The sequence below is a fragment of the Alligator mississippiensis genome, chromosome 7 (assembly GCF_030867095.1).
Source record: "Alligator mississippiensis isolate rAllMis1 chromosome 7, rAllMis1, whole genome shotgun sequence".
Classification (NCBI taxonomy): domain Eukaryota; kingdom Metazoa; phylum Chordata; order Crocodylia; family Alligatoridae; genus Alligator; species Alligator mississippiensis.
This window is the reverse complement of record NC_081830.1, coordinates 65783323-65801941: the sequence shown is the minus strand read 5'-3', so window position 1 is coordinate 65801941 and position 18619 is coordinate 65783323. Positions and strand designations below refer to the sequence as shown.

Below are 18619 nucleotides of genomic sequence, written 5' to 3'. Positions count from 1 at the left end.
GTTCTGTTTCGTTTTGTCGAAACTGTTTTACTGTTTTGATGCTGTTTCGATGTTTTGTCCATAGGCTATAATGGGGAAGCACAAAACTGCCTATAACTTTGTCATTCTTTGGCAGATTTGGATGCAAACAGCAGGGATGGTAGCCCCTTCTGAGGGCATAAAGCCTGCCAAGTTTCAAGGAGATAGGTGCAGGGATTTCTGGGAAACTGCACCTCAAGCTGCTGACAAGCAAAACTCTTGTCACATGTGTGTTAAAGCACAGCAGGGTGAAAACTGCAGGCATGGTATCCCCTTCTGAGGGCATGAAGCCTGACAAGTTTCATGGAGATAGGTGCAGGAGTTTCTGGGAAACTGCACTTCAAGGTGCTGACAAGCAAAACTCGTGACATGTGACTATGTGTGTGTGTTAAGGCGCACCTTCACTGGTGCTAGGGCCTCTACACAACACAGTAGTGTGCCCCAATGAGGCCTCCTCCTCCCCTACAGCCTGAGTCTGTTCCTCAGTCCTGTCCACCACTTTAAATGGCAACAGGTAATAACTTAGTAAGTAGCACAGTAGCACCAGCAGCATCTCAGGCAGCCAAACTGTCACAGACAATATCAGAGCAGTCCTTCCCTGCTCTTCCCCCTCCCTCTCCTTTCTTTCTGTTTCCCTGCAGGCAAGCCCCGCTTCAGCTTCGAAACTCTAAACTCTTCAAAACTTTTGAAACCTTTCAACTGCCCTCGTTTTGTTTCAAGGCTGTTTTGAAGCCTTTTGTTTCATTTCGATTTCACTAGTTTGAGCTCGAAATGAGTCGAAACAGCGTTGAAATGAAACTGCTGGTGAAATTTTGCAGAGCCCTAATGGAAGGAGTCCCTATTTACTTCTAATTTTCCGCAGGGAAGAATGCCACCCTTACAATCCTGCCTGAGAGATGGAAGATGAGAAGAAACTCAGAGGTCAGCCTCTCCTCTAGGAATGCAAAGTTCCACAGGGAGCATTTTTTTTCAAGGAAGACCTAAATTTATTAAGGTAAATGGCAAGACTTGAAGTGGAACAGAACTCTCCTCAAAAGTAGGATGCCACATGGAGGCTGTGCCAAACTTTCACAATCACCCAATTCTCACAACTTAGGGGCTGGGCCAGTGCTGCTGAGAAGCCCACAGTCTACAAACCCAGGCCAGGTCTGGTGTTCTGTGTGATTTGGCTGAACCTTAAAAGTTCATTGTGAACCACTGCAAAAATGGAGCAGAAGGAACAAATCACATTAAACACCATGAAATATCACCCCTGCAGTTTCTGGTATACTGTCCCCCTGGGTACAATTCAGTTCTAATTTCACAAAGTTTTGGAGGACACCCAAAACAACTGTAAGCATCTGGATGCATAAAACTGGGCTACAGTTCAAAAACCTACTAGAAGGCTGGGAGAAAAGAAGTATTGTTTTGTAAGTGCATTTGTACCATCAGGGTGGCACTGAGTCTAAGACCACCGCTCACATTGGCTGCATGACACTACAAGGAAGGAGCAAGGTGGGTGGCTTTCTCCAGTCTGCAGGGCTGTTTGCTCTGGGGTTAGAGTTTGTTACCAGGTGAGGTACACTGTACACTTAAAGCAGATGACCCTTTTCTGGGGAATCCTAGTGCCCTCATCCAGTGCTTTGCAGGTTACATTTACACACCAAATGGGCCAAATTCTATTGTCAATAAAATTACTGCTTGTCAGCAGGAACACCATAGAAGCCCAGATTCAGAGCAGAACGACTAAAAACAGAATCTATTTGGCAGCTCTACTTGTTTAAAAGGTAAACCAGTTACCCTGTCTAAGGCTATAGTTAAGAAATACTGTAACACTCTCCAATACACTTAGCCATGCAGGCAGAGACTTACTTTCCAGCTGCATACACCTCCGCTGTATCAAAGAGATTTACTCCACTCTCATAAGCAATGGTCATTAGTTGTTCAGCAACCTTTAGAAAAGAGAGAAATAAGGTTAGTCACATGGATGGAAAACTTCCTACGCACCACTCAGCCTCTGACTCAAGGACCAGGGCAATGGACTCGATGTAACAACTGGGTCACTGTAGCTCCACACATCCGCCAAAACCAGTTAGCAAAGTAGGTACGTGCCTGTTCTCAGTCACAACTCAGTCACTGCCATGAACACATTTGTTCCGGGACAGGCAGGTCTGTGGTAATATCTGATTTATTTTGGAACTTTTCTATCTATTGTTATAGCCAAAACAAGATTATCTGAATCACAGTTAATTAAAAAATCTGATATTTAAAGGCCTGATACCTCCCTCAAGGGCAATTATTTATTTTTTGGACATACAATACTCTAATCTGACTCCCTTGGCACATTTGCAAATGTATTAGAGCTCTATACCTCTTCAGAGATCCCTCTATTCTAGTTAGGGGAAAGGAGGTCTTGGGCTGTGACAGATCAGTAGGGAAAGTCAGCTGCACAACCAAAGCATCCCTCCCATCACAGTATTTTGCTTCCTTCCCATAGATAGTTAAAACCAGGTGCTGAAAGAGTGTGTTTACCAATTTCAAAAGTCACAGATGCATGAAACATCAAGCACTTGGGACTGAAACCAAAGATAGGTTTACAAATTGATCTTAACACTTGTAACTAGGTAGAAAGACTTGTTATTAAACCTTTTAACTTGCTTTACACCAGCCAGCAGAGAAGACCATAGAAAACACCCTTTTAAATCAGGGGTGTGCAAAATACAGCCCACAGGCCAGATCCGGGTCACCATGGGATTTATTCTGGCCCACAGTAGGTCGCTTGGTCCTACCCAGCCCAGCCACCAGGGGCAGGCTGGGGTGTGGCGCATGCAGCTAGTCCTGCCATCCCGAGCATTCAGTGGGGTTGGGGTGGCAAAATGGCCAGATTCACTTCCTGGCAGCCCCAGCAGCAGCAGCAGCTTCTTAGATTCATAGATTCATAGATGTTAGGGTCTGAAGGGACCTCAATAGATCATCGAGTCCGACCCCCTGCATAGGCAGGAAAGAGTGCTGGGTCTAGAAGACCCCAGCTAGATGGTTATCTAACCTCCTCTTGAAGACCCCCAGGGCAGGGGAGAGCACCACCTCCCTTGGGAGCCCGTTCCAGACCTTGGCCACTCGAACTGTGAAGAAGTTCTTCCTAATGTCCAATCTAAATCTGCTCTCTGCTAGCTTGTGGCCATTATTTCTTGTAACCCCCGGGGGCGCCTTGGTGAATAAATACTCACCAATTCTCTTCTGTGCCCCCGTGATGAACTTTTAGGCCGCCACAAGGTCGCCTCTCAACCTTCTCTTGCGGAGGCTGAAAAGGTTCAGTTTCTCTAGTCTCTCGTCGTAGGGCTTGGTCTGCAGGCCCTTAACCATACGAGTGGCCCTTCTCTGGACCCTCTCCAGGTTATCCGCATCCCTCTTGAAGTGTGGCGCCCAGAATTGCACGCAGTACTCCAGCTGCGGTCTGACCAGCGCCCGATAGAGGGGAAGTATCACCTCCTTGGACCTATTTGTCATGCATCTGCTGATGCACGATAAAGTGCCATTGGCTTTTCTGATGGCTTCGTCACACTGCCGACTCATGTTCATCTTGGAGTCCACTAGGACTCCAACATCCCTTTCCACTTCCGTGCCACCCAGCAGGTCATTCCCTAGGCAGTAGGTGTGTTGGACATTTTTCCTCCCTAGGTGCAGCACTTTGCATTTCTCCTTGTTGAACTGCATCCTGTTGTTTTCTGCCCACTTGTCCAACCTGTCCAGAACTGCTTGCAGCTGTTCCCTGCCCTCCGGCGTGTCCACATCTCCCCATAGCTTTGTGTCATCTGCAAACTTGGACAGAATACATTTCACTCCCTTGTCCAAGTCGCTGATGAAGACATTAAAGAGTATCGGTCCAAGGACCGAGCCCTGCGGGACCCCACTGCCCACACCCTTCCAGGTTGAAGCCGACCCATCCACCACGACTCTCTGGGTGTGACCCTCCAGCCAATTCGCCACCCACCGGACTGTGTAGTCATCCAAGTCACAGCCTCTTAACTTGTTCACCAGTATGGGGTGGGATACCATATCGAAGGCTTTCCTGAAGTCTAAATATATGATATCCACCCCTTCTCCTGTGTCCAGGTGTTTCGTAACCTGATCATAAAAAGAGACTAGATTGGTCAGGCACGATCTGCCTGCCACGAACCCGTGCTGGTTTCCCCTCAGCATAATTTGTCCTGCCAGGCTTTCGCATATGTGAGCCTTGATAATTTTTTCAAAGACTTTGCCAAGAATGGAGGTGAGACTGACTGGCCTATAGTTGCCCGGGTCCTCCTTCCTCCCTTTCTTGCAAATGGGGACCACATTGGCCCTTTTCCAGTCCTCCGGGACTTGGCCCGTGCACCATGAGCATTCGAATATTCCCGCCAGTGGCTCTGCAATGATGTTGGCCAGTGCCTTCAGCACCCTCGAATGGAGCTCATCCGGGCCCTCCGAGTTAAAGGCATCCAGTTCTTCCAAGTGACTCTGCACCATCTCAGGGTCTACGCATGGAAGTCTGGCGCCTTGCTGCTGCCTCTCTACAACCCCAGTGAGAGACTTGTCGTGCCCCTCACTTAGGAACACTGAGGCAAAGAACTCGTTGAGGAGTTCAGCCTTGTCCCCCCTGTCTGTCACCAATTGCTTCTGCCCATTTAGCAGGGGTCCTATTCCTCCCTGGGCCTTCCTTTTACTCCCTATATATCTAAAAAACAATTTCTTGTTATCCTTTACTTGGGATGCCATCCTCAGCTCCATGGTAGCTTTGGCCCGTCTAACTGCCTCCCTACAAGCACGAGCAGAGGAGGTATATTCGTCTTTGGTGATCTCTCCTTGTTTCCACTTTTTATGTGCTCCCCTTTTGGCCCTTAGGCTGCCCTGGATTTCTGTGGTCAGCCAGGGAAGCCTCCTGGCCCCTTTCCCTCTTTTACCCCGCACGGGGATTGTCTCGCTTTGTGCCTGAAGGATCGTTTCCTTAAGGCACAGCCACCCTTCTTGGGCTCCCATCATTTCAAAACTCCTGCTCTGCAGTACGTCCTTGACTAATCGCCTGAGTTCATTTAAATCAGCTTTCCTAAAGTCTAGTACTTTCACCCTACTAGTTACCTTACCCACTTGACGTCTTATGGTGAATTCTATTATTAGGTGATCACTGTCCCCCAGGTGGCTACCGATCTGTAGGTCCCCTACCATGTCATCCCCCGTTGCCAATACCAGATCCAGTATGGCATTCCCCCTAGTGGGACCATGTACCTCCTGTGTCAGGTGGAGGTCCTGTACACAGGTTAGAAACCTGCGTGAGCGGTGGGACTTTGCCGTCTGTGTCTCCCAGCAGATGTCTGGGTAGTTTAGGTCCCCCATGACTACCGCCTCTTTAGCTTTTATGGCCTCTGAGAGCTGCCTCAGGAGCCCCAAATCTATTTCTTCCCCTTGATGTGGGGGTCTGTAGCAGACCCCTACCACCAAATCCCTTTCTCCTTGCCCCCCATGTAGCCTAACCCACAATCCTTCTACTTCCTCATCCTTGGATTCCGTCTTGATGAGGGTTGACGTATATTGCTCATTGACATAGAGCGCAACTCCTCCCCCTTTTTCCCCCACCCTGTCCTTTCTGTACAATCTATAACCATCAATATGTACTGCCCAGTCATGGGACGAATCCCACCAGGTTTCCGTTAGCCCTACTAAGTCGTAGGTGTTTTGTGCAAGCAGGAGCGCTAGTTCATCCTGCTTGTTCCCCATGCTCCTAGCATTAGTATATAGGCACTTGAGCCCTGCGACAGGTGCCTTCTTCTTAGCTGCTGCTGCTGGACCCAGCCAGCTGCCCAGGTACCCTGGCCCATCCACTCTTCACCAACCCCTGGGGGAGGGACCATATGGGCAGGGCATGTGGCCAAGCAAATGGGATGGGGCTTTGGGTGGGCATGGAGCTGTGTCCAGGAGCAGGGTGGGCAGGTGGGGCCAAGATCTCAGGGCAGTGATAGCATGGGGTCGGTGCCCAGGCCAGAGCTGCAATTCGCTGCCCACACATCTGTGTGATGGGTGCCAGTTCTGCAGGCAGGGATGTGCTGAGTCCAGATCATGGCTCTGGCCCATGCCTGCCCCCATGCTATCATGGCCCCAAGATCCTGGCCCTATCCCCGTCTGCCTGTCCCACCCACAGGTGCATCTCCCCACCTGGCTTCACATCCTGTTTGCACAAGTCCTGGCTGGTCTCCATGGAGACCCTGGGATCAGAGGATGGTGACAGTGTGGGGCTGGGGCCTGGGGCAGAGCCAGTCTGCTCCCTGTACATCCCTCTCTGTAGAACTGGTGCCCATTGCAGGGATGTGAGGGGAGTGGATTGAGGCCCTGCCCCACACCCCAGCTCTGTGCTATCATAGCCCTACGATCCCAGCCCCAGCCCCGCCTACCTGTCCTGTTCCCAAATGCCACTCCTTGCCCACCCACAGCCCTATCCCAGCCACCTGGCCAAGTGTGGAGCAGAGACACTTAAGGAGTTTTGATGAGCTGCTAGGGGGTAGGGAGGGGAGGGTGTTGACCTGATGCGGGGGGGGGGGAGGAAGCAGGGGGCTGACCCAGTCCATGACAGCTCACCAGAACTCAATAAGTGGCCCTTGGACCAAAATAATTGGCCACCCCTGCCTTAAGAGCTAAGGAACTCTAGCCCTGGAGCTCTTAGTAGTCTCTGTGGGGTGATGGGGCTTAACATTTCCACTCACAGCATTGACCTTCAGCACAATCCATCCCAAATGCAAGGGCACAACTTAATAGCCTCTTTATCAGTACAACCCCTTCTAGCACAACACTGGGGCACTCCCTAACCATTGAGTTAGGGAGTAAAATAAATGGAATGCTTTTCACACCAATCTCTGCAGCACCTCTCAGAAGAATACCCCATCCACCAAACTGGCTTCCTCAATTTGATAGGACCACATCACAAAATATCCTGGCTGCAGGTATCAGATGTGGGAATAGATGGAGACATTTTTGTTTGACCTGGGTATGTTCCCTGACTGTGCTATGGACCTTACACAAATCATCAGAATGTGAGCTCATCATTTTGTAAAGCACCTGCAAAGCCAATGTAGTTCCCCTGTGAGTAAACCTGGCCCATTGAATGAACCTAAAATGGCGCTGTGGAAATTGCCTAAACCAGAGTTGTCCAACTTCTGTGTGGCTGGGAGCTGTAGACCTCTAGGCACACGCCACATGGACTGTATGCTACACTACTCAGGCCTCCCACTGCAGGCACTCTTCTACACTACACCCACCACACCACACTGCATTGCACTGTACCATGCCACACAGCCTGGGGTTCCCAGGCTCCCTCCAGCTCCCTAGCCGTGGCCTCAGTTCCAGGCCACTCTGTACTGCAGGTGCAGGGGGAGGCACTAGAAGCAAGAATGGGGGAAGCCTGGAGACTCCAGTGACAGAGATGACTGGAGAGTGATGGAGGTGTCTAGACCAGGAGCTTGGAGCTACAGATTAATCCCTCAAGGGCCACATGAGGTCCATGGACCACCATTTGGACAGCCCTGGCATAAACTATACCTCTATGTTGAGGGAAGCCAGACAATTTCCAATAACTAATCAATTGGTAGCAGTCACAGAGGTAATTACAGATATTACAAATAGTTAAGGTTTATTTTATTTGGGGCTTTAGTCTCATAATGCCCACTGGCACAATTGCATCACCGTTTCCCTTGAACAGCCATGGCTTTTCCAAGGTTTGTAACCTGTCCATTAAAAATAATATCAAGGTGTAACTTGACAACCAAACAAAAGTGTTAATTTGTTTTATAGATGCCTTTAAAATTGATTATTTTTTAAGCAGAGTAAAGTATCCCAGAAACTAATAGAGTTTAGGCAGATTGAGGCCAAGTCTTTGAATTGTCAATGGTGTCTGAGTTTTCTCAACATATAATGCTACAGGCATAAAGGACAGGACTCAAATCTGCTCTTACACAGATCTAAATCCAGAGTAACATATGTGAAAGCAATGACATTTCTCTGGATTTTCCTTAGCATAACTGAGTCAGTGCTCAGTCCAGGCAGCCAGCCTGCATGGCAGGGAGTAGTGAAAGAAGGCTTCCTGATAAAACGAAGCTGCATAAGCCTGGTGATTGCAGGTGTTCAACAGCAGCTGGAACACAGCATTTTAATTACCAAAAAAACACAGTCCCATTAGCCGTGCACAGTTCTTCCCTTTGCTTCAGCTGTTGGGACTGGTTGACAAACCTTGCTTTCCTAATGGCTAAGTTATAAGCATCACATAACCCCATGAGACTTCTCACAGGGAGAGAAGTTCTCTCTTCTTTCTTTTCATGTATGAATAACTGAAGCTGAACCTGGGGCTGTTGGTATCACTTACACATGTTGCATGCAACTTCTGAAGGAATAGTTTCTCTCTGTACAGTGCTGTTTTTTTGTAGCGGACACTTGGATTTGTGATACATTTTTTAGTCCCCCAGGGAGAAAATGGTGGCAAGATGAACTGCAGCTGCTTGCAATATCCCAGGGACCTGATAATTATTTTAATGAGGGAGCCTTTTGTCACAACCCAAAGTTGTGATTTGTTGTTTGTGTGTGCTTCGGCAACGCTAAATTATGTTCCCGCTAAAATTACAGTTTCCTTGCACGGTAGAGTTCTCTGCTGCGGGAGAGAACTCTGGTGCAATGGGGGATTTCCCGCCGATTTGCAGCTTCTTTGCATGGTGCATTTCTTTTGCATCTCAGAGATGCACGGTGCAAAGGAGTGCCCGCCATTTGTATTTAGATTTGTGCCACATTATTGGCCGGTTCTAAATGAAGGCACATGTGGCGGCTAGCTATTGGCTTGCTAGCCGTACAAAAGGCTTGGGTAGTTTCCGCCCAAGTCAGAGAGAGAGGAAAACTGGAGAGATACAGAACTCGCCAGGAGGAGGAGACTTCGCGCTGTGTGAAGATCTCCAAGCGATGTGGACCCTTGCAGACCCAACGCACCTTTCTTAAGCAGGCAATAGAGGTCTAAACAGCCTCTGGCCTCTCCCCATCGCCGAGCACAATCCTAGACATATCCCTATCCTATATACCCAATTTTTGAACCCAGGGAGTCTTAACAGCTCCGGGGGACCTGGGAACTGAACAGAACCCACGGAGATTCAGCTACTCCGTGAGGAAAGAATTGCTGAACCCGCGGAGCCTAAACCACTCCGGGGCCAAAGAACCGAGTTTGTCAGAGTCCTCCAACGAGGACTCAAGAGGAGCTGCACCTGGAAGGCTGTCCAGCCTACACCGCGACCATCTTGGGTGTAAGTAAATAATCTTTTCAATCAACCACTACGTGTTTGTGACTAATTCTAGCTCGCGCGTACCTAACTGCCCCGCGGTTTTCTCCAGCCCCACGTGCCCGGGCTGCTGGTCACAGCCCGTGTGCGCAAAGACGGGCCCGGCTCACCCCCGGCCCGCACATGGCGACGAGGATGGGATCAGGAGAAAACACGCCAGAGCTAGAATTGGTTCAGAACTGCCCTTGGCGCGATAACCAATGCCAAGTGAAAAACTTTGAGGAACTGGAAGAGCATATCCCTTACCACCAGGCAGGCGGAACGGGTGAAAGATTTGTCAGCGGACGCCTGTCACTGAAGGGAGAAGAGGGAGTCTCCGAAAATGGAGCCCTGAGAGAGAGGGAAGTGTTTTTGCTCCCCGCGGCGTTCGGGTGTATAATGAGAGACGAGCGGGTCCTGTTCAGGCCCCTCGATACTGTGTCCCTCAGCGGACCCAACCCGGCAGGCGAAATGAACCTAACTTTCACCCGGGAGTGTGCCCGATGCCGACGATATGCTCAGGAGAATGAAGAGCCGGAGTCGATCTGCCGGTTCCCTCCTCTCATGGCGGCTAGATTAAGGGGTTGCGAGCTACCATCCGAGCTCCGCGAAGACCTGGAGAAGGAACAAGCAGCAGATGAGAGGGTGGCCCCGTGGTACGACAAGGGGGGAGAAGGTAGTGCAACTTTTCGTACTATAATGAATCTAATGCAAAAGAACTTAAGTTTGAAAACCCAGCTGCAGATGGCGATCCAAGCGGTCAAAGAAGCGGCTGAGAAAAAGGAGCCTGAAATGCCAGTCCAAGATGGCGCCGAGCAAGAGGGAGACCGCGTGGAAGAACCAGAAAAGAAGGGTGGAGCTTCGGAAGAACCCGCGAGAGTTCGGTCAGCGACTCCGCCCATTGATGCAGCGTCGTCACCGGCAACCCCGCCTAGCGACGCAGCAACGTCTCTGCCGACCACGCCTTCCTGCCGACGAAGGAGAGAGTCAAGCGGAGGAGTGCATCCGCCCCTCCTGCCTGAAGCAGTAACAGCAGCAGTAACCCCCGCGGCAGCGGTTCAGCCTATAACAGCATCATCTCCCGAAGGAGCAGCTTATTCTACAACAACAACTAACCGAGTTGCTACTACCTATTATGCTCGCACCAGAGCTGAGTTACAGGATTTGTGCAGAGCATCAAGAATTCAACCTGAAGAGACTCTAGCTGTATGGTTAGGACGTTTAGTCATGGAACTTGGATCTGACCTGCTGAATCAAGAAGAAGCAAGCTTCCTAGTCAGACAAGCTTCATGGAGTAGAGGACATGTCACCGACATCGACATGATAACAGTTTATACTCACTGGCCTATTCCGCTACCCACGCTTGTTGCAGGACTGATTAGTCAAAAAGCCCACGTATGGCATGCAGGACGGCCAGAATGTACCGGCGCAGAGCATCTTATGCTAGCAGTCATCGGCGTCTCGTACTGTGCTTGGAACCCAAGAGCATGTGCGCTGGGACTGACATCACTCCAGCGAATAAGACCATGGCCTCATCGTCACCTATGAGATCCTGGAACCATTCCACTAACCTCTCACAGTTTAGATAGTTGCCTCGAGATTTATGGGCAAAAGAACATCGTCGTCCTTTGGATTCTGCTCAGTCCAATGGTAAACCAACCCGTGAGTAATCTTCTTTGTCAGTTGCCACGACTGCGTATCCTGATGGAGCCAAGATTGTCTCTTGATCGGGACTGTCGACACCCGACCAGACCTCAAGGCACCAGACGTCATGGATCCGATCTTCCACCACTGCCACCAAGAACCCTAGAGGAGCGATACATGTTTGGAGTTCTCCTACAGCGTTCCGGACTCAACAAGCGGCAGCTTCAGATTCTAGGAGACGCGGGCCAATGGCAATTGGCTTATGAGTTAGGTTTTCGTTATTTAGAAGAGCCAGATGATGGATCCTCAACGATTTCATCCAATTGAGCCATGGAAATTGTTTAATTCTGTTGAATAAGATCATTAATCTATTTTTGAGAGTTTTCTGTTCACAGATCCGAGATTCAGAGTGCGTGGCAAGGAGGAGCCCTGAGAGGGATGACATCACCGAAAGAAGTGAGGGCCTGACGTACAACTTCGCCATGATGCCCACTGAAGCCCTGATTGTGCAATTTTGTTATGAATCAGATTATGTGTTTGTGTTGATTATTGTTTCTTGATTGTTATGTAACTTAATCCCAGGGCAGCAAATGTTATGTTTGTTTCTTTGTTTGTTTGCTTGTCTGTTCATTTGATGACTCACGACAAGGTTCTAGAGTGAAGAGTATAGCATAATTTAGCTATGCTCTCAGCAAGGGGGGATGTCACAACCCAAAGTTGTGATTTGTTGTTTGTGTGTGCTTCGGCAACGCTAAATTATGTTCCCACTAAAATTACAGTTTCCTTGCACGGTAGAGTTCTCTGCTGCGGGAGACAACTCTGGTGCAACGGGGGATTTCCCGCCAATTTGCAGCTTCTTTGCATGGTGCATTTCTTTTGCATCTCAGAGATGCACGGTGCAAAGGAGTGCCCGCCATTTGTATTTAGATTCGCGCCACATTATTGGCCGGTTCTAAATGAAGGCACATGTGGTGGCTAGCTATTGGCTTGCTAGCCATACAAAAGGCTTGGGTAGTTTCCGCCCAAGTCAGAGAGAAAGGAAAACTGGAGAGATACAGAACTCGCCAGGAGGAGGAGACTTCGCGCTGTGTGAAGATCTCCAAGCGATGTGGACCCTTGCAGACCCAACGCACCTTTCTTAAGCAGGCAATAGAGGTCTAAACAGCCTCTGGCCTCTCCCCATCGTCGAGCGCAATCCTAGACGTATCCCTATCCTATATACCCAATTTTTGAACCCAGGGAGTCTTAACAGCTCCGGGGGACCTGGGAACCGAACAGAACCCACGGAGATTCAGCTACTCCGTGAGGAAAGAATTGCTGAACCCGCAGAGCCTAAACCACTCCGGGGCCAAAGAACCGAGTTTGTCAGAGTCCTCCAACGAGGACTCAAGCGGAGCTGCACCTGGAAGGCTGTCCAGCCTACACCGCGACCATCTTGGGTGTAAGTAAATAATCTTTTCAATCAACCACTACGCCTCCGTAACTAATTCTAGCTCGTGCGTACCTAACCGCCCTGCGGTTTTCTCCAGCCCCGCGTGCCCGGGCTGCTGGCCATAGCCCGCGTGCGCAAAGACGGGCCCGGCTCGCCCCCGGCCCGCACACCTTTTAGGTGCACATTTGACTTTTGCACATGTCAGTGTTGTTCTTTTACAATGCTCCCTATGTAGGAGATTGGAGGACAAATTGTGAACTGATTTTAAAGGTAATTGCTTGGTTTCAGATGTTTTCCAATTTAAGTGAATGACACTTTCCAGGGACTGCGTCTGTGTTATGTATTTTATGCAGCAGTGCATTGGCAAATTTATTGTGCAATGCTTTATTTTAATAGTCATTTTAAAATAAATGTCAAATCACTTCTGCAGTGCTGTAGTCCTGGGAAAGTACCAAATGCTCAACTAAAGTGCGGCTGTAACCTAAGCCAAAGTCCGGGGTTGCAGGAAAAAGGTGTGGAAAAGAAACAGCCATTTAGATCCTCCCTGCTTTTTAAAGGAAAAAAAAAATGTCTTCCTGCAAGGAGTTCACATGCCTATTATGTTTATTACTCTAAGGGCATGTACATAAGCTACATTTTTTTGTGTGATTAGGCCCCCCCCAAACCCCCAAATGTTCATGGCTGCAGAGTGCTTTTAAAATTGCTGATTGTGTGAAAATGTAACCCTTTTATGAAGTAGTATCAGACGGGCACTCTAGGGCAGAGTGCTTTAGGGTTAATTTTGTGCAATTCTGTGAGGGTTAATTTTGGGCAATTCTGCCTGCATTCCACGTGGCTTTGTGGAGCTGTCAGAGAGAGGAGACAAAAAACCTCTGTCTCCTCCCTGTGCAGCCAGGTAATGGTGGTGGGGGGCCAGAATCCCCTGCTGAACCTGCCCCCTCCCATCTGGGGTCTTGGTGTGAGCCAGGCCTGGCCCACATGGTGGGGGTACTCAGTTCCTTCCCCTGCCTGAGGTTCTTCACAATGGCAGCCTCATGGCTGCCTTGCCTGGAGCTGGGGCAGGGTGAGGAATGGAGACCCCCCCCCACACCTTGCGGGGCCAGCCCAGCTACCCCTGCTGGGGTTTTGGGGGAAGCTGGGCCAGGCCTCTGTTTCCCTCCCACCCCGCTGCTCCAGTGCTGGGTGTGGCAGCCACAAGGGTGCCGCTGTCAAGATGCTCACATAAGAGGTGGGGGGAAGGGAGCCCCCCCACCACACAGGCCCAGCTCAGCTCCCCCCAGAGCCTTAGCAGGGGCAGTTGGGGGGCAGAGGAGGGGCACTGTGCAGCAAGGGTCTCTATATGACCCCCTCCTCCCCAGCTGCTGCTGACAGTTGCCAGCTGGTGGAGAGTGGGGCTGAGGAGAGGGGCGGTCCAGCAGCTTCATTCCCACTTGCTGACCTGGGCCAGGGCAGGCAGGCTTCAAGAGCCCCCACCCAACAGCTGAATACCTTAGGTTCAATGGTGCTCTAACTCATGGCACTTTTTCTAAAGCACCATAGCTAGAGCACCTCCCTGGTAGGCTGCCTAAACTTTTGCATGCAGCTTAAAGGACTGTGAAATGTACTGCAGGCTGGGCCAGTGCCCTAATTAGCAGGACTGCTCCTATCTGAAGGAATCAAAGAAATCATAGAAATTAAGGGCTGGAAGGGACCTGGAAAGATCACTTGAGTCTAAGCTCCCTGCTCTGGACAGGAATACTGGCGAGATCAAATGATCCCAGCAAGGTATCTGTCCAGTCTTCTCTTGAAGACTTCCAAGCTTGGGGACTGCACACCACCTCCCTGAGAAGTCTATTCCAGAGTCTGGTCACCCTTACTGCAAAGAAGTTCTTTCTTACATCCAACCTGAAATGATCCTCTAACAGTTTATGGCCATTGCTCCTTGTCCTACCCTGGGGCACCCTAGTGAACAGTTTTTTCCTCAGCTCCCAATATTCACCCCTTACATACTTAGAGATGGCCACCAAGTCCCTCCTCAGTCTCCTCTTCCCCAGGCAGAACAGTCCCAGATCCCTTAGTCTCTCCTTATAAGGTTTGTCCTCCAGGACCTTAATCATTCTTGTGGCCCTTCTCTGCACCCTTTCAAGATTCTCCACTTTTTTTGAAGTGCAGCGTCCCAAACTAGACACAGCTGGGGTCTCACCAAAGCTGAATAGAAAGGTAGTATCACTTCCTTAGCCCTGCTTGCGATGCATCAGCTAACACGTCCCAGTATGCTATTAGCTCTGTTGACTATAATGTTGCACTGGCAGCTCATGTTCATCCTGTGATCAACCATAACCCCGAGGTCCCTTTCAGCCATCGTGCTGGCCAGGACATCTCTTCCTAAACTATATTTATATCACTGGTTACTTCTCCCCAAATAAAGCACTCTGTATTTATCCTTATTAAACTGCATTTGGTTCTGCTCCATCCGCCCACCTTTCAGCTTGTCCAGGTCCACTCAGATCCACATCCTATCTCCTAGTGTGACTGCTTTTTCCCATAACTTAGTATCATCCACAAACTTGGCCAGAGTGCTTTCCACATCCTCATCTAAATAATTGATAAAGATGTTGAACAGCACAGGGCCAAGAACTGAACCCTGCGGGACATCACTGGCTACCTCCCTCCAAGACAATACAGACCCATCAACTAACATTTTCTGGGTTCAACCCCTTAGTCAGTTCCCAACCCACCTGACTGTGGACTCTGCCAGTCCAAGTACCAAACAGAGGCCTAAGCCTGCACATATACAAAAGAACTTTACACTCCTGAAAAGTCCCCTTAAAATCAGCAATCTGTAAAGACAAGTAAGTATGAAAGTCAGCTCACTGAAGTCCAAATGTCTGGAATCAAATATTTCTAGCCCAGAAACCTCCCATCTTCTCCTGGAAACTTAGTTCAGTTTCATGGGAAGGGTATATTTCCCCAGAACTCAGTGTAGTTAGGAAAGGTTTCCTTAGGAACACATGGGCAAGATTTTAAAAAGGATTTTGAATGCCTAACTTACGATCCCTTAAAGAAGTCTAATTTTTCTATAGGGCTGAGCAACGGCCATCTTAAGGGGTCTTAAGTTAAGCTCTTAAAAATCACCTGTGGAAATCATAGCTATATACCCCTGTCCACCTCTACATCAGAACAGAAGAGGAGAAGAGTGCTCACAATTTCAGTCTGTCTTGAACTAATATATAACAAAATTAAGTATATAAACTTGGTGTACTTCACTGGGAGATGCATAAAATATTCTCCAAAAATAAGAAGCTTTAGAGGCTCAGAATAGATTTCGAAGCCTTGCAAAAGCAGGATAAGACACAGAAGGAAATGTGGACTGAAGAGCTCTCCTGTAGTAAGACTAGGTATTTTTCCTAATTTACTCAAAGCAAACCTGTCAAAACTCTTCCAATCTGACACTGAACACAGCACAAAAAAACACAAATAAGGAAATGCGGGTGAAAATGTGATGGGTCACAGTACCAAACAGAGGTCTAAGCCTGCACATATACAACAGCAATTTTACACTCTTGAACAGTCCCCTTAAAATCAATAGTTCTTGTGTATAAAGACAAGTAAGTATGAAAGTCAGCTCACTGGAGTCCAGTGCAGGTGTCCTCTTTGGACCCTGTTCCCAGGAATGATGGAAATAAGAAACTGGACACTTTGCAGAGATGAAATATATTGGTTCTCTCAAGGCTGTTTTTCTTGCTTTGTAGAAAGTGCAGTGGAAGCTGGATGCAGCAAAGCTCTACATTCCACCACAAACAAAAGACAGGGACAAAGTCTGGTTTGGGTCACACATAAACGACTGCCCTAAATCTGTGGGAGAACATTTTGCTCCCTTAGGGGCCCTCTAGATGTTCAGGTAAAGGCCATATGTACATGGCAGGAGTCATGATAGTGGGATCTAGCATCAGATGCAATTACACCTTATTGCTGGTGCAGGGAGAGCCCAGGATTGCCATCCTGGGCTCCCCCTGCACAGGCAAGCAGCAAGTTCCTGCAGCTGTGAGTCCAGCAGCTAAGGAGACTCTCAGCCACAGCAGCCCCCCACAGCTGAGAATCCCACTGCTGATGTGGGATGCTGGCACAGCTGACAGTCCCATCAGCTGCCCTGTCAAGCTCATGGGGCTCCACGCTGCTGGGGCATAGCTACCCTGCTACATGTGCAAATCAAAATTGGAGAGAAACCAGCTATAAAATTACTACACATTTTCTAGCTCTGACTTAATAGCTGAATGAACCATTTTATGGCATGATAGTTATTTTGTATGTGTAGCCAAATGAAATTAATTGTGCAATTAATTATGTAATACATGTAACGTGTAGAAACACTTTTAAATGCTGCTTATAAAAAGTAGCATTACAGGGAACTCCTTAGATAAGAGTATGATCCAAATGTGTTAATACCTGTACCTCCTGACCTGACCTTATCCCATGCAACTGCTAAAGCAGACAAAAAGATCCAAAATATGAATTGATATCAACAGTGCCTTCAGCCATGTTAAGGACTCTTTTCTTATTGAAGAAAATTACTCGTTTCTTATTGAAAAGTTCCATGCCTATTAATAGGAAAGAAACTACCAAATATCAGGTATTACTCTAAAGAATTTAATACAGAGAAAATATAATTATTCTAAAGCAGGGGTGGGCAATTATTTGGGCCCAAAGACCACTTAGGGAGTTTTGGTCAGCTGTTGGCAGAGGGGTGCTGAACTGGTCCATGACAACTGACCAAAACTCCCAAAGTGGCTCTGCTCTGGACTTGGATGGTTGGCTGGAATGGGGCTGTGGAATGGCAGGGAGCAGCATCCAGGGAGACTGCCTGGGACCTGCACAGGCAGGGTGAGCAGCCAGGCAGATGGGTTGGGGCTGTGGCCATGCAGGGAACTGCATTTGGGAGCCAGATGGGCAGGTGGGGCTGGAGCCAGGATCCTGGGGCTGTGAAAGCATGGGGTCAGGGCCCAGGGCCCAGTGCAGAGTCCTGGTCTGCTCCCAGCACTTCCCTGCCCAGGGAATTGGCACCCATCACAGGGACATGCATGCAGGGAACTGCAGCTCTGCCTCAGGCCCTGGCCCCATGCTATCTCTGCTTTATGATCGCAGCCCTGCCCATCCCACTCCTGGACACTGCTCCCCGCCTGCCTGTAGGCCCATCCCATTTGCCAGACTTGCACCCTGTCTGCATGGGTCCTGCTCCTGGCAGTGAGTGCAGGGTGGATAGGCCAGGGTGCCTGGGCACTGGAGCTGGATCTGGTGGCAGCAGCAGCTGCCACTGTGGGGGCTGTTGGGAAGTGAGTCCAGCCACCACACTTCCCCGGTTCCACTGTGTGATGTGGGTGGCAGGACCAGACACTTACACTACAGCCTGGGCTGCCCCCTGTGCCTGGGCTAGGTGGGACCAAGGGATCTGCCGCAGGCTGGACACAATCCCTTGGAAGCTCTGATCCAGCCCGTAGGCTGTATTTTCCCCACCCCTATTCTAAACAATGTTCCTTTAACCAAAACACTCTGTGGCAGGGATATAGTTCTTTAGCAGGCTTCATAGGATATTTAAACAACAGAAGATTATTTTTCATTACAATCTATCAAAGTCCTAATATTTACTGCAGCAAGACTTTCTATTTGTGTTGACTTAAGTGATTTATCACTTATGATAACTGGGGATGACTGATGGGGAGACTTGTCCTCTAGGAAATTATTTAAGTCCCATTCAGTTCACACTAGCCCTGGAAAAGCCATTAGGTAATAACTTTGGATTGGTACCAAACTTTAGATAGAGCTGAATCACACATCTTAACAGTTTGAAACATTTCTTTTTCTTATATTGAAATGTTTTTAAATTACTAATTTTAGATAAGGGAGAATACAAGATGAACTAAGGCCATCCTTGGAGTAAGCTACTGAAGTCAGTGTGTTCAAAACACAAGATATGTTTGGCTGATTGCCCAATGGTCAGCATAACATTTATTGTCAAAGACTGATGGACTTTTAAAAATTATTTATATTTTAAATCACAATATCTCTTTATTTTGTATTCTCTATCACAATGCTTTAAGTGAAGCTGCTGTAAGCTTTTGTTATGATGACGAATGTCCATAAGTAGCCAAAGCTTAACAAAATACATGAGTTATCCAGCACCTTCAAAAAGTTATTTGCAGAGATTAAGAGCTATCAGGTATGAGCAAGATTCAGTGTTGGCAGTACAAAGCCT

The 18619-nt window shown here is 48.7% G+C and overlaps 1 protein-coding gene across 3 annotated transcripts in view; it reads right to left on the bottom strand.

Moving 5' to 3' along the window:
• KCNAB1 (potassium voltage-gated channel subfamily A regulatory beta subunit 1) overlaps positions 1–18619 on the bottom strand; it is a 323343-nt gene that overhangs the window by 58251 nt on the left and 246473 nt on the right. For all 3 annotated transcript variants that reach the window (XM_006275535.3, XM_006275536.3, XM_059731061.1), the window contains one exon: positions 1870–1949. In XM_006275535.3, the coding sequence (XP_006275597.1) occupies positions 1870–1949 (80 nt within the window). The remainder of the gene's footprint in view (positions 1–1869; positions 1950–18619) is intronic.